At 43.3% G+C, this 14,177-nt stretch overlaps 1 protein-coding gene across 3 annotated transcripts in view; it reads left to right on the forward strand.

Moving 5' to 3' along the window:
- RCOR1 (REST corepressor 1) overlaps window positions 1–12,783 on the forward strand; it is an 85,378-nt gene extending 72,595 nt beyond the window's left edge. For 2 of the 3 annotated variants that reach the window (XM_086613660.1, XM_086613662.1), the window contains 6 exons: window positions 1,778–1,856; window positions 6,176–6,370; window positions 7,339–7,416; window positions 8,126–8,183; window positions 8,914–9,143; window positions 11,770–12,783. In XM_086613660.1, coding sequence (XP_086469786.1) covers window positions 1,778–1,856; window positions 6,176–6,370; window positions 7,339–7,416; window positions 8,126–8,183; window positions 8,914–9,143; window positions 11,770–11,811 — 682 coding nt within the window. In that variant the 3' untranslated portion in view covers window positions 11,812–12,783. Of the gene's footprint in view, window positions 1–1,777; window positions 1,857–6,175; window positions 6,371–7,338; window positions 7,417–8,125; window positions 8,184–8,913; window positions 9,144–9,289; window positions 9,335–11,769 lie in introns of those variants that run through there. The other variant, XM_086613663.1, reaches the window with a different exon arrangement.
- Window positions 12,784–14,177: the final 1,394 nt, after the last annotated feature.

Raw genomic sequence — 14,177 nt, forward strand, 5'->3', positions numbered from 1 at the left:
TATGTAAAATAGTCAAACTCCTACACCCCTGAAGGATTTGTCGGTGCAGCCATGCAGGGTGTGGAAGCAAAGCTGGCTGAGTTTGGGGTGCGTGGATTTTGAGGTTGTACTGTGCCATTGGGTGTTGACAACACTTCAAAAATGTTCTTCGGTTAATAGCGATCATTGTCTAAAACTGCAGAAATGAGTGGGTGGGTTTTGATCTAGCTCATGTCCAGGGAACTTGCTGGTATAGAAGAGCAAACTGAGTGCAGTGAAGCCCATGGAGGTTGGGCCTTTGCAGAAAGGCTAAAATATGAACCTAGGTGAGAACACAAGGAAACTCTTTGGGAGATGGGGGTTAAGAGAAGAGGCAGTCTTGAGGTATCTCACTCAAATACTGCTATATCTCTTCTGTGACTAGGCAGGGAAATTCCCTAACCCCTCAGATTGTCACTAAAATAGCTCTCAGTGCATTTGGGACCAGGTTTTCAGCAGCTGTTCTTAGTTGTGTGCAAGGGGCTTTGGGTGTGCAGCTCTGGGAGGGGGTGCTTGTGAGTTTATTCCCCGGAATCATGATTACAAACTAAATATCTTGTGAATCAGCTTGTGAGCCAGGTGGCTTAAGAAAGTAGGAATGGCTTGTACGAGTGGCTGCTCTCGTGGAGATGCATGGCAGCTCAAGCCACTCACTCAGCAGCACGTTACTCCTTAGACTGTGTCTGCACAGGACGTCGCTGCAGCAGGGAGGCAGGTGCCAGTGAGTGCCAGCACTGCAGCCATGCCCACCAGCACCCACATGCCTGCTGTCCCCTGCTCTTAGGTGAATGCACCCCGGCTGGCTCCAGCACCCCAGCAGCATAGCACAGCTTCTGCTGGGGTTTCTCTGCACAGCCCTGCCGTGCACTGGTGCTGTGACATACCTGCACCACCTAAAGTTCCTTGTCTCAGGCCTATAAAGTTTAACATGACAAAATAGGTTTTTTTTGTTTGTTTAAAAAAAGAAAAAAGAGCTTTGATTGGGTCAGCTTATTTCTTCTGTTTCTGGGTGTTGTCCCAAATGGTGCAATTAAAACTTTAGTTGTGTATGGTACAAAAATTCTAAATGGTGAAAATGTATTTGATTTAATGTCTGATTAAAATTCCAACAAAGCTAAACTGGCCAGATGTGCTAAGGTCACTTTCAATATGGCCCTGATTTCAAACCTATTATTATTTTTTAACTGATAACCTCTTTTTCTTTTCCAGAGGAGAATGAAATGTCAGACTGTCACTGAAAAAAAACCCCAAAACCCTCGAATGTTTTTTATTCTTGTTCTTGAGGGAGTTCATCTTGTGCATGTCTATTTTGCTAAATGTTAAAGAGTTGTCTGAAATCCGTGTTTTAACTACTTGCTGTAATTCTGTGTCTTTGTTTCTGTCTTGGTTTCCCTAAAGTTAAAATTCTCAATGTCCCATGTTCTTTAAAAGATAACTTGTCTAATCAATTTCATGCATCTTGCCTTCATCTGAGCAGACTTACTTTGCCTAAGTACCCTACTGAGAAGTCTTTCTTTACAAGACATGGTCCCCAGTATCTTCACAATTAAGAATTTCTTGACTTAAACCAAAAACAAACAAACAAAATACCCAAAACAAAAAACCCCACCCCAACCCCCTAAAAAAAACCCACTCTGGGAATAAACCAAAGGAAAGCTGTTGTACTTGCTATTGCATCCATGCATTTCTTTTAGCATGCTATTCATAGAAAAAGAGAGTCTCACAAACTAATACAGTTCTGTTTGCTTTTGTCTTCCAGTGAGGACGAAATGGAGGAAGCAAATGGAAATAACCCTATTGACATTGAAGTTGAACAAAACAAGGAGAGCAAAAAGGAGGTATAATTCTTTTCTTACTACTGTACAAATGGAAGTGTTTACTTACTAGCTACTTCATGTAGAAGCTGACAGTATCTAATTTTCTTTTTGTGCTTTGTATAGTTGTCATACAAGAAAAGAAGAATTGTCTTTGGAATTAATTTTAGATCAAGACAAGTATAGACAAATAAGTTGTTATGGATGGAGCTGGGGAAGTTTTAAGACTTTACCATCCCATGATAATGTACTATGAATGTTTCTAGTCTCTTTGATTCCAGATTGTCTGTGTTAGCTTGAACCACCTTCAGTGATAGTTTAAATCAACCTAACTGCATGGAGATGGAGTAGAAGCACTTATGTCTCCACTTAGATGGTTTGCAGGAGGGGATATAGCTTCTTTAATCTGTTCTAGGTGGACTAGCAAGAGCGTGTTTGTTTACACCTTAGATTCTAAGGTAAATTCATGATGTACTGGAATAGTTCTGAGGATGAATGAGGATGAACTGTTCAGTGGTGAACAGTAGAGGAGAAAGCTTTTGTGTGGCCAATCCATTTTTGTCTGGCAGAGAGGCCTTAACCTGTTGTTATGCACAGAATATTTTTGTCCACTTAAAACGTAGTACTTGCACCTTACTTGAAATACTTCATTTTACGCGGACATACAGTTTTAGATGAAAATAGAGCCACACATATACAACAATTTTGAAAACCTAGTCTGTAATGTTCAACAGGAAAGTGTATACTTTTTTTATGTGTATAACCTGCTGGTTATCTGTTACTAAATAAAAAAAGCCTTGCTGTTCAGCAGCAGCGTCGGTTGTATGTATGAGTGAGTGCTACAGGAGGATGTTTACCCTAAGGCCTTCTCTCCTTGAGGTAGCTCCCTTTCCTGATTTCTTTTAGCCTGATTTCTCTCCAATATTCATTCTCTTTCAGTTTTTTAAAGTATTTTTTTAGAAGGGTATATGTAGGAAAAAAACCACTAGAATTATTTAAAAACACGATTGCACTCATGCAAAAACAAGGGCCTAGAGCAGCTGCTTTGTCAGTCAGTTGTCAGTGAGGTTAATTCCTCTAATAAACTATTTTGAATGGAAATAACTGAAAAATCACAGCATTCTAGTCTGTTCTTCACTCATGCCAGAGTGCTCTCTAGACTTTCCAGAGAAGCCTAGCTGTTGCTTCCACCAAAGCAACTGGCATCCCTGATGACTTCCTAGGAGCAGAGTGGATGTGAAGCCACTCATGTTCACCCTTACAAGAAGCTGAGTTCTCAAAAGCCTCAGCAACACGCAAACTGGAAGGGTTCTCACTTGGCTGAGTTGCAACTGCGTACTGCAGCTCTCCAGTGTGTCTTACAAATAATTAATACTATCATCTCATTTCCCATTTTTTAAATAAATTTTGAAGTTTAGATTTTCTCATAAGCTTTTTGAAAGCTTGTGTCTGTGAGAGAGCTCCCCTCAATCCCCTTTATTACTGCTTCTTTCCCTACCAATGCGGACACGCTCTGAACTTGCTGCAGAAGAGGGAAAGGTAGTTCTTCGACAACTTGGCTGCCTCTTTTGTAAGACCAAACCACAGCAGATGGCTGATAGCTACTGTCAAAGACAAGTTTGTGGAAAGTCTTGTATGGGAGGAGGCTGCCTGTCCTCCCTGTCACACTAATACAGGCCATGGCACTCTTAACTGATCTGAGGGAGATCACCAGGACTCATGGAGCATGCATGGTCTGGCTGTGTGTGCAATGGTGGGCAGCCTTGTGGGGGCTCTTCTGGACAGGGAGTGTACTTGTGGGCAAAATGAAGCTGACAACCTGCATAGCCTGTTCAGAGTTAATTTGATTTGATTTTGCGGTAGCTGAGCTTGGGGCTGATTGAAAATGCCCTGAGAGAGAGCAGGTATCCAGGAGGGGTGATATGTTCTTTCTTGATCATTATGTTTCTTTTAATGACGTGGTCAGATGTGCAGGGGTGGTGATGTACCACTAGCCCAAGACTCTTACCGTAAAGAACCTTCTTGTACCAACCCCACAGAGATGGTTTTTCCAGCTCTGAGATGTCGGTTACCATATGACTTGCCAAGTAATACTAGGATTTCTCAGATTATCTGAAATCTCTCATCCGTTTCCTCTTTTGAGGATCATTGGAGCGGGAATCTTCCTTTTTTTTTTTTTCTTCTGGTACTTTCAGTGTTAGTGCAACTGTTCAGGTTTCATCAGATAGTGACTCCATAGTACTGAGGTCACGAACTAGAGCTGCTTTCTCCGCATCTTCCCTGTTCCTGGAAATGCCTCCCATTTCATCCTCTGCTTTTACATGGCTTGAGATAGCTTGGTCTTTTCTTTTTACACTTTGGAATCTGAGGAAGGGAACCTAGTTTGTATGAAGAGGTTTGTAAGACTGAAGTGCGCTGGATAGCAGTGACAGTATCTAAATAAACAGAGAAGCATGGCAAAATCCCTGCATTTGAATTCTTTCTGGTTTTCATGACTTGATTTAATTCTAGAGAGAGATGTGTGTGGCCAGGAAAGCAAGAGTTTTCAAGATAGAGTAGATGTTCAAATTTTCAGAGCCTGTGTGATATCACCGGGCCCCAGAGGCATTTGAAGCTGTCAAAAACTGTTCTGCTGGAGCTCTGGCTTCTCGTCCACAACACGAAAGAGCTTCATATTCTTTGAACTGTGTAACAATCATTTGAAACTGCTTTCATTTTTCCTTAACATTGAGGCTTCTGGGGTATTTGTACTGCAGGCATTGCATGTTGGTCAGCCTACAGCCTGAACCTGTTGAGAGATGTTACTGCATGATCCTGTGAAATTCTGTATGTAGATGAAATATGAATAAATCTGAAATGGCTATCCGTGTTGAATAATTTACTCGGCTCAGTTATCAAAGTTCTCACTTCTGAAGTGGAGCACAGAGCTTACCTCACTTGTTCATAGTTAACCAGTCTGGTTTCTTCTGCTCCCCACTCCCTTCTGCAAAAAGAAATAGGATATCCATCCTGCAGCAGCAACAGTTATTTCTTGCTCTTGGGCTTGCCTTAGGCACCGTCTCTCATGGAGTCCTTTGCACTAAAGGAGTGAAGAAAGAAAGTTGGGAACAGGCAATTGTCCACATCATGGCTCCTGTATGGCTCTGGCTGTTGAGCCCATGAAGAGGGTGCAAGCTTTTATCTGCCAGCAGCTGTGCTGTGCTGAGCTGAGGTCCTCCAGTCTTTGGGAGGCAGAACCTCATGATTATGTGGGGCTTTGTGCTCGGCCTCATCTGGGTTTGAATGGGAGCGTTTTAATGCTCACTAATGAGCAAATCAGCAAACTGTGTAGAAACTACACATAGCTGCAAATGAAGAGGAAAACAATAGTGCTTAGTGAAGCCAATGTGTTTAAAGCTGGCAGTGATCAAGTAGAGGATTTCAGATGTGTGGCCTCCCCTCCCTGCTTTTTCTTTCCCTGCCACCATTCTTCTGTTCCGTGTTCTTGGCCCAGCTCCAGCCACTGGGTAATAAATCTTGGGTATGAGTTGCTTGTTGAAAATAACTTCTGGAAGAGGTGGTTGTTTTGCCATTAGTGAATCAGATGTGCTCTTGAAGGATCTGTAGTAGTGTCCTAGCTAATCTACCCGTTAGAAGTGTGTGCCTAATTTTTTGCTTTAGACAGAAGGCATAAAAATAGTGGTGTGTGAAATATTCCCTTTTCCAAAAGAAAAGTTTTGTGTGTGAAACTGCATCAGTTTAATGGAACAGTTGATATATCAGCGCTTTGCAAGAAAACTTGACTTGCTAGAAACTGTAATGATCTGAGAATTACTTTGTAGTCACCTCTCTCCGTTATCCTTAGCCTTTAAATAAATTTGGTTTATTCCTTCTCCTGTCTTGACATGTAGAAAAACAAGTCTCTGTAAAACTCTTCTAGTTGTGTTCTTTCCCCTGTCTCCAAACTCCACTGTGTTTCCTTCCGGTGTTCAGTTAAACTGATGCGTTGATGCCTGGTGATGATAGCAAGAAGAGAGGTTTCGGAGTGTTTGAAAATAACCAGAATATTTAACTGCTGGAAAATTTGGCATCTGTCTCCCAAAACAGGAGTGAGCAGAGAAGACAACCATTATCTCTGTAAACATTGAATGCTGCCTAGAAGAAAGGAGGGATTTGTCTTAGTGTTTGTATGACGTGCCACTTAAAGCAAAAAATGTCTTCCTGTTTGCAAGCTACCTTTTTCATTTTCCAGACTTTCACAATGGCTGAAAGTCATAGAATCACAGAATGGTTTTGGTTGCAAGATCATCTTTAAAGACCCTTTAAAGATCATCTAATTTTGTGAATTGATTGCTGTTTGCCAGGTGCCGCCCACTGAAACTGTTCCTCAGGTGAAGAAGGAGAAGCACAGTACGCAGGCGAAGAACAGAGCGAAGAGGAAACCTCCCAAAGGAATGTTCCTTTCCCAAGAAGATGTGGAGGCTGTTTCCGCCAACGCAACAGCTGCTACCACTGTACTCAGACAACTGGACATGGAATTAGTCTCAATCAAACGACAGGTATGGATGGGCTAGCTTAAGAATAACTGCTGGTTTTGGTGGTAGTGCCTGTCACAGCCTTCAAAGTTCAAAGGAGTTTGTAGCTTGGCAGTGATGGTGCACAGTACTATGTGGCTTAATTGACAAGCTGCTAGCCTTGTGCTATAAACTAATGCAGCCTTGTGTTTTCCATCTCCTATGTTTTAGTTCTATGGGCAAGCCTACTTTATGCCTACATTGAAGCAAGGAAGAGTCCATAGCAGCGACTTGAAGAAACATTTGTTGGCGTTTAGTGTTTCTTGCAGTTCAGAGTTCCTTATGTTTTAAATATTAGCTTCCCTCAGCTGACATTAGTTTCAACAGTATCTAATTTCTGTGATTTTCCTATGATACTGTTGGAACAGGCAGATGTGTTCGTTTTATTCTCTTAGACAGGCATCATACAAACTTTCCTACGCTCCTTTTGCTTACCTGATGAATCTACCTTTTAAACAAATGTTTTTCAAACGTCTGTTAATAAAGACAGGTTTACTATGTGAGTTTGTTTCTTAGATCTGAACATTTTCACTGTTTTTAAAGCAGAGATCTGGCTCAAGCTCTTTATGAAACTTAATAGAATTGGTATTTTGGCCTAAAGCCTTTTTCTTGGCACTCTGGGAGAAGCGGAGCTCTCTAGCAGTCTTTGATTCATTACTTGCTATGAACAGGGCCTTTCTTCTTATGCTGGGCTTTAAAAAGTCCTGGAAGTTGGGGCAGTTCTTGCTCCAAATGACTTGCAGACAGGATAGAATAAATTAAATGGAATCTCCTGATGTGCCAGCTGCTCCTGCATTCTTTTATTCCAGTATAACACTTCCTTTTTGGAGAAGGGAGGTTGTGAGGAGACTTGGAATGCAAAGCTTGTGGGGTTCCTCCTGGGGCTGCTGGAAGAAGGCTTGTCCGAAGAAATGTTTTTAATCCTTATTAAAGGGATGAAACTTTCTTTTCAGATTCAGAATATCAAACAGACAAACAGCGCACTCAAAGAAAAACTTGAAGGTGGTGTAGAACAATACAGACTTCCAGAGGTAAAATTGTTTTCTGACTTTTGTGTGTTGTGGAGATAAATGCTAATACCAGGGCTAATCATGTTGCCAGTAAACTAGAATCAACGTCCTATCAGTTGTCAGTGTGAATCAAGACTGTTACCGTATTCACTGTTGTTGTGTAATGCAAAAGGGAGATGGCAGGTGAGAAGAGAGCAGTGTGTAACATGTGAAAGTGGTTTCTAACAGAAGTACAAGTATCTCGGATATACCATGTTTTGTCAGTGTTGTATCCATGTGCCCTTGTGAGAGAGGTAGTTCCTTTGTTCTAAATACTGAGAAATGTAGGAGAGGATGTTAATGACCCGTCTTTCTCTTGGCACTTGGTCCTTTTGCTGTTTTCCTTCCAACTCTGGCACCTTATGCTGGAAATAATTTGACCAAGATTGCTGAAGGTGTCTGTGATAAAAACAAGTGGGTGCTTTGGAAGAGTGTGGCTCTTGGTTATCTGCTCGGACCGTTCCTTATCTTTTTGCATTGCCGTGATTTGCAGAGGCAGCGTGTGTCACAGCTAACAGAACGGATGCCATACGCAGTTCTTTATGTTGAAAACATTGTTGCTACTAAAAGGAATGATACAGTTTTACTAGAAGCTAATTCCTTGTGGCTTTGTGAGGTTTTTATGAGCTCTGATACAAGTGAAAGTTGTTGCTTAAGTAAATGAAGTTACCTAATTATTTTTGTTGTCTAGGTTGTTCAGAAATTTAATGCACGTTGGACTACGGATGAGCAGCTTCTTGCTGTGCAAGGTATGGCACTACAAGTCTATTTGTACTTCAGTTGGTGATAATCAAAACTCCACTGCGGTTCAGAGCTGTGTTTCCCTTCAGTGGCTAATGAAGGATTTTGACATTGCTGTGTATTAATACACAGAGAACAGAATTGAACAAGGAAACAGTATCCCCCCGCCCTTCCCCTTGCTGGGCAGTATAAATTGCACCATATGAATGTTTGCAAATAATCTCTGCTTGTCCAAGCTTTCAGAAAGTGAAACTCTGCTGGAGTCACTGCTATGCTCTTTGCCTGTGTAATGTCTCAGGCAGATTTACCCAGGTCTTCTAGATTTGGCTCTGCCCATCTTTACTACGCCTCTAATTTCTTCTCTAGGGCTAATCTTAACTGTGTCTCTTCGCCAATTTAGACTTTCCCTGGATTAATCTGAGAGAGACTTTCACTCTGAGGGTGGTGAGGCACTGGAACAGGTTGCCCAGAGAAGTTGTAGATGCCCCATCCCTGGAAGTGTTCAAGGCCAGGTTGGATGAGACTTTGGGCAACCTGGTGTAGTGGAGGCTTTCCCTGCCCATGGCAGGGGGATTGGAACTAGATGATCTTTGAGGTCCCTTCCAACCCAAACCATTCTATGATTCTATGACTTGACACCTTGACAGAAGTTCAGCTTCGGATCCTTATGCTGTGACTTGAGCCTGATTTGTGGTCTTCGTGGAAATAACACATCGCTTTTGTTTTTGTTGCTTTTAGCAATCAGGAAATACGGACGAGACTTTCAGGCAATCTCTGATGTGATTGGAAACAAATCTGTGGTGCAAGTGAAAAACTTTTTTGTAAATTATCGACGTCGTTTCAACATAGATGAAGTTCTACAGGAGTGGGAGGCAGAGCACGGCAAAGAGGAGACAAATGGAACCAATAGCCAGAAGCCTGTAAAATCCCCTGATAATTCCACTAAAATGTCCGAAGAGGAAGATGAGGTAAATCCAATTTAAAAGTCACGTAGAATTCCCAATCTGAGATCAGTTCAGATAGATGTGTGTGTATACATGTATACACGCTCTTTGCAAAAGCCAGTTTTGACAGTCTTCAATCTGAGCATATTTCATTTCCTCTGGATATACAGATTCCAGTACTGATTTTGGGAATTGCGAATTACAGACATATATGAAAGTGGAAAGAGAACAGTTAATTTGCAGCCCTCTGCAGTATCTGTATCTCATCAGCACATGGACATTTTAATGCCTCTTGCTGCTGAAACCCCATACGTCTTTATTCACTTGGATGTTTTCCCTGCGCTCAGCTCTCCAAGCTGTTCTAGATTTGGCTTTGTGGGACCATACAGTCTTCTGAGGCAAAGCTCCTTCTTTCATTTTTGACAATGGAGTGGTTTCACTTGGGGGAAGGGAAGAAAGCTATAAACAAGGCGAGTGTGAAACTGTTCACTCTGGAATTACCTAGCGACAAAGTTTCCTTGCTTTTACAGCAGTTTCTGTGAAGACAGAAATTCTAGAAACAGCCTCCCCGTGATGGGACTTGACAGAGATAACACTTCTCCAAAGACAATGTGTGTTGAAAGTTAACTAAGAGACTGTAGGGTGTTTAAATATGAAAGTGACTTACAAGAATGTAACATTAATACAGTCTTGCAAAAGAAAGCCTCACTAGAGGTTTGCATGTTAAAAATGTCTGATCTAGGGCTCCCTTTGGGCTAATTTTATAAGACAGCTTGGCACAAAAGCCCTATCTTCTAAATGCAAGCACAGGCAAATTTTGGACTCACATGGACTAAAGACTTTCCAGTGTACTGTATATTTTTTGGTGCCCTGATTATGGTTGGCTCACTTGTACATTGCTGTTCAGACACTCAGAGAGCAGAACTTCATTGCTTCACAAATCCTAATAATGTGTCATTCAAAGATGCTTATGTATGGGGACTAGGTCCAAAGGTATGATAGATGAACAAAACCAAACTCAAAAAAACTTGCTTTCTCAGAAGGGTGTGAGTGAAACTGTCCCGTTCTTCTAGAACTGGGAGGTGGAGCAAAGAAGCAATGGTACTAGTACGTAGCCACCTGTTTAAAAGACAGGTGGCTTGTGTCACTGCCTTTTCCTGTAACCAGTGGAGTTTTATCTGTTGGCAGTGCAGAGCTTTTCTTCTCCGAGCCCTCTGAGATTCTTCCTGGCTTCAAATACACCCTTGCTCCTGAAAGTTACAGTCAAAAAAGGGGACTCTTACTTGAGGTAGAAGGAAATGGTTGCAGCAGGAACTGGAGTGTGCTGATGTGGCCAAGTGTGTGGATACTGGAGCAATGAGGATCCCAAACAAGTTAGCAGAGGAGGAGGAGGGAGAGTGGAGGCATGACAGCAAGGTTTGATGAAATGACTGGTGGAGCAGCAGTCGTGATCCCCAAACTAGTGATGGAAAGTGCCCAGGCTGGATCTGAGCAAGTGCTGAGTGGTGGAAAGAGGACCAAAACAATAGGCTGGTGGGAATAGTTGCAAAGCCTAGAGAAAAGGCAGCTATTGTGAGTTCACTGTACCCTGCAGCACGGTGAGGGATGAGGGCAGAGCCTGCCTGCAGCAGGCTGGCACAGACAGGTGCTGGGCAGGTGACAGTGAGCTGCCAGCTGTGACATACCATGTATGACTTACAGTCGCATCGTGTGGCTTGTGGTTCTTCATGAAGTGTGTTTGGGACAGTAGGAACTGGTGCGTCACAGCTGGGAGGAAGAAGGTTCTGGCGGCATGGAAGGGATTTTAACAACCAAACCTGCAACTTTTTATAAAAATGTACAAGGAAGGGACACAGGGATGTCGCACAGTGGATGTCTAATGTCCACTGTGCTCTCTGAGCGCATCAGATGTTGCCTCTCAGGCTGGCTGTAAATGTGCTCCTGCCTTCAGAGGTAACATAAGCACAGTGCTGACTGGGTGCCCGTCTGAGAAGTTCTGGGAGTGAAGTGAAATGTCATTGGGATTATCACATAAGTGACCTATATGGGCTAGGAGGGGGGTTCCTGGTCCCTCTGGAGCTGCGCGGTACCATGCAGCCGATGCTTGCTCTTGAGAGCACTTGCACAGGCAGCTGGTTTTCAGGTGGACTCAGTCAGCAATAGCCAGGAGAAGACTTTGCTGGCCTGACGCTGAAGTCCCTCGGGTGCTTTCTGCCCTAGTGTGCCTTGTCTACCTGGCTGCCAGCCTAGTTAAAGCTTCGTCAGCCCGCTGACTGCTCTGGGCTTTCCCCTTAAGTGTGTTTTCATAGTAAGTGGCCACAGTTTTTTTTATTGGGGGGGGAGGGGGAAGGGGTGGGGGGGGAGTGGTGTGGAGTTTTTTTGTTTTTTCTTTTTGAAGGTGAGAGATGAGACTGATTATAAAGCAGCCTGAACTCCAGTCTTAATTCTTGTATGTATATGCTCCCAACAAATCCTGGTGTGGCTCAGAATAGGGGAAGCTGCTGCGATTCCTCTCGTGTGCCAGGGTTGTCCATCTTGTCATTTTCAGTACCGTGGATCTGGGGTGATGTTTGGAGATGCAAGAAAGCCTATGTGTATTCATTTTTAAACTAAACATCTCCTTTTTCTCCCCCCTCCCCCTTCCCTCCAGGCTACTTCTGTTCTTGATGTCAGATATGCATCTGCTTCGTGAGAAGATGCTGTAGCCTAGAACAATTTGTGTTGACTACTGTGTTATCCAGGATATCAGGTATCAGCAAACCTCAGACAGCCATCTGCATCATATCTGTGGACAAGCAGCTATTACCAAAAAAAGGCAAACGCTTCCAGTCCTGCGCTACATCTGCCTTAATCTCCCCTCATTCCTCCATACTGCCTCCACTTTCTTTCAAAAGCACCCCGGTAGCTCAGCTCTCCATTTCGTCAACGTCCTGCTTCATTCAGCATGGGGATTTCTAGAACCAGTAACACCTGACTGTAAATTTTGACCAACCTGCAAAACAAGAAGTTCCTTGGCAGCCCCACAGTAACTCTAAACATTAAGAGTTCTTATAATACTTGGTCCATAGGGTATAAGTATGTATTGCTGCATGGCCTTGTGGTCTCCGCTTCCTGTGTATTCTTACGATGACACTATTATTAGCGAGCTTTCTATAAAGGAGAGGCCTATGCACATGCCAGTGGTGTCAGGTTTGTCCTGAAATGACAGGGCATGTTAATAAGCAATCTTGAGTAATGCAAAGTGATGGGAAATGTGATTTCTAACGTTTGGTCAGTCCAAGGTTGTGAACGTAACTCATTACACTTCTGGTCTGTGCAATTCTTTCCACTGTATTTGTGTGTTCTCGCTTCATAGAAAGCTCCCTAATCGAGTATTTTATTCCTGTATATTTTAATGGCTTTTATTTAGTGCAAAAGGGAATACGTAACCTGAAACTGTTTGATACGCTATTTAACCCCTGGCATTCAACATTTGCATTGTAACTTGTTAAATGAGTGCTACACAACTTTCTTTTTCCTGATCCTCTGCGGGATTAAGTCAAAACAACTTTCTCTGGTGCCTCTCTTTTTGGAATATGTGCCTTTTTACATTTGGCTACCATAGGTCACTTTCTGTCCCAGTGTCTCATTCCTCTTCAGAGCGCTGTTTGCCAAAGACATCAAACAACTACTCCTGCTGGAAGTCTGGATGAAGATTGGAGCACAAAATTCAACCTTCAGATAGTTTTTGGTCTCTCAGAAGTTTAATGGAGAAGAACTGGGTTAATTTCATTGGCCATTTTAACCCTTCTGAAGCACACATCGCTTTCATGTTCTGAACCAAAATATGCAATTTAAAATCTTAAGAGGTGCTTTTCCAAATACGTGGTGCATGCAGCTTTCAAATCCCCAGCCCTGTGCTCGGATGACCTGTGCTGTGGCCTATCTGCCTGGCTTGAACTGGAGCTGTTCTCGAAAGTCCTGTACGAGGACTTTGCACCTTGAACGAGGTAGTTGCCGACTGCCGAGCAAACAGTGTTCAGAGAAGCTAGAAGCAGCAGTATTACTTCTTGTCCAGTGGAAAGCTGCAAAATAACACTAGTCACAAAGCATTTAAAAATGGTTAATTTAACGATGTTGGAAGAAACCACCAAGTGTCTTTGCTGGTGGAAAAAAGGACCTTCTTTGCCTGTCTTCCTCTACAGAGGGTTCAAGCCGAGATGGCACACAGCAATGTATGGCACCAGCCTCTCTTTAACACAACCTGAAATGAGCTAGTCCATGTCCTGGCCTGCAGCTGAGGTGCTGCAGCTCGGACTCTAGCCCCGAACTTGGTGCTGATGTTTGAGCTGCTGGGCTGTGCCATGGCGTGTGCTGTGACGGCTCTGTTCTCTGTACCTAAGCGAGGTAGGCAAATGCCAGCTGGGTAGCACAACCAGCTGTGACTGCACCTCCCACAGTGTAGACACAACCCAAGGAAAGGCAGGGGAGAGGTAGCCTTGTATACTGCTGAGGTGGCCTCCTCCTGGGGCCTTGTGTGAGGAAAGTAGTTCAACATCGGAAATAAAGCAACAACACGCAGGCGAAGGAGCAGATAGATGTTTCTTAGGGCAAGCTAGAGTGTGGAGCCCAAAAAGGGCCTGTTTCGACTACTTTGCAGCTGTTGCTGAGCAGTTTCATTCTAGTAGCTCCAGAGAGATCCTTTGAGGTGATGGGATGGAAGGGAGCTGTTCCCTATCCTCTGTATTGGAAACCTGTAATCCCAAGTTTGTGGCAGTGTCTCTACAGCTGTTGATGTGAACTGGCAGCTCTGATGGTGGCCCTGCAGATGTTCCTTCAGTCCTGTGCCAGTTGGAGTTGGGAGTCTCTTGTGGGAAAGGACACTAGGTGTGAACTGGTGTGAATTAGGATTAAAGACGGGCAAATAGCACTGTGAATTCAGGTGACAGTTCTAGTGTGAAGCGATGCCGCTCATGAGAAATACTCTAGTATTAAACCTCTTGCTGGTACCAATGCACAGAGACAAGTCCTCACCAGTGAGAGGGTTGTGTGAGCTTGAATCCTAGCTGGTGAAACTCC

This window comes from Tauraco erythrolophus, chromosome 6, assembly GCF_009769465.1.
Source record: "Tauraco erythrolophus isolate bTauEry1 chromosome 6, bTauEry1.pri, whole genome shotgun sequence".
Classification (NCBI taxonomy): Eukaryota; Metazoa; Chordata; class Aves; order Musophagiformes; family Musophagidae; genus Tauraco; species Tauraco erythrolophus.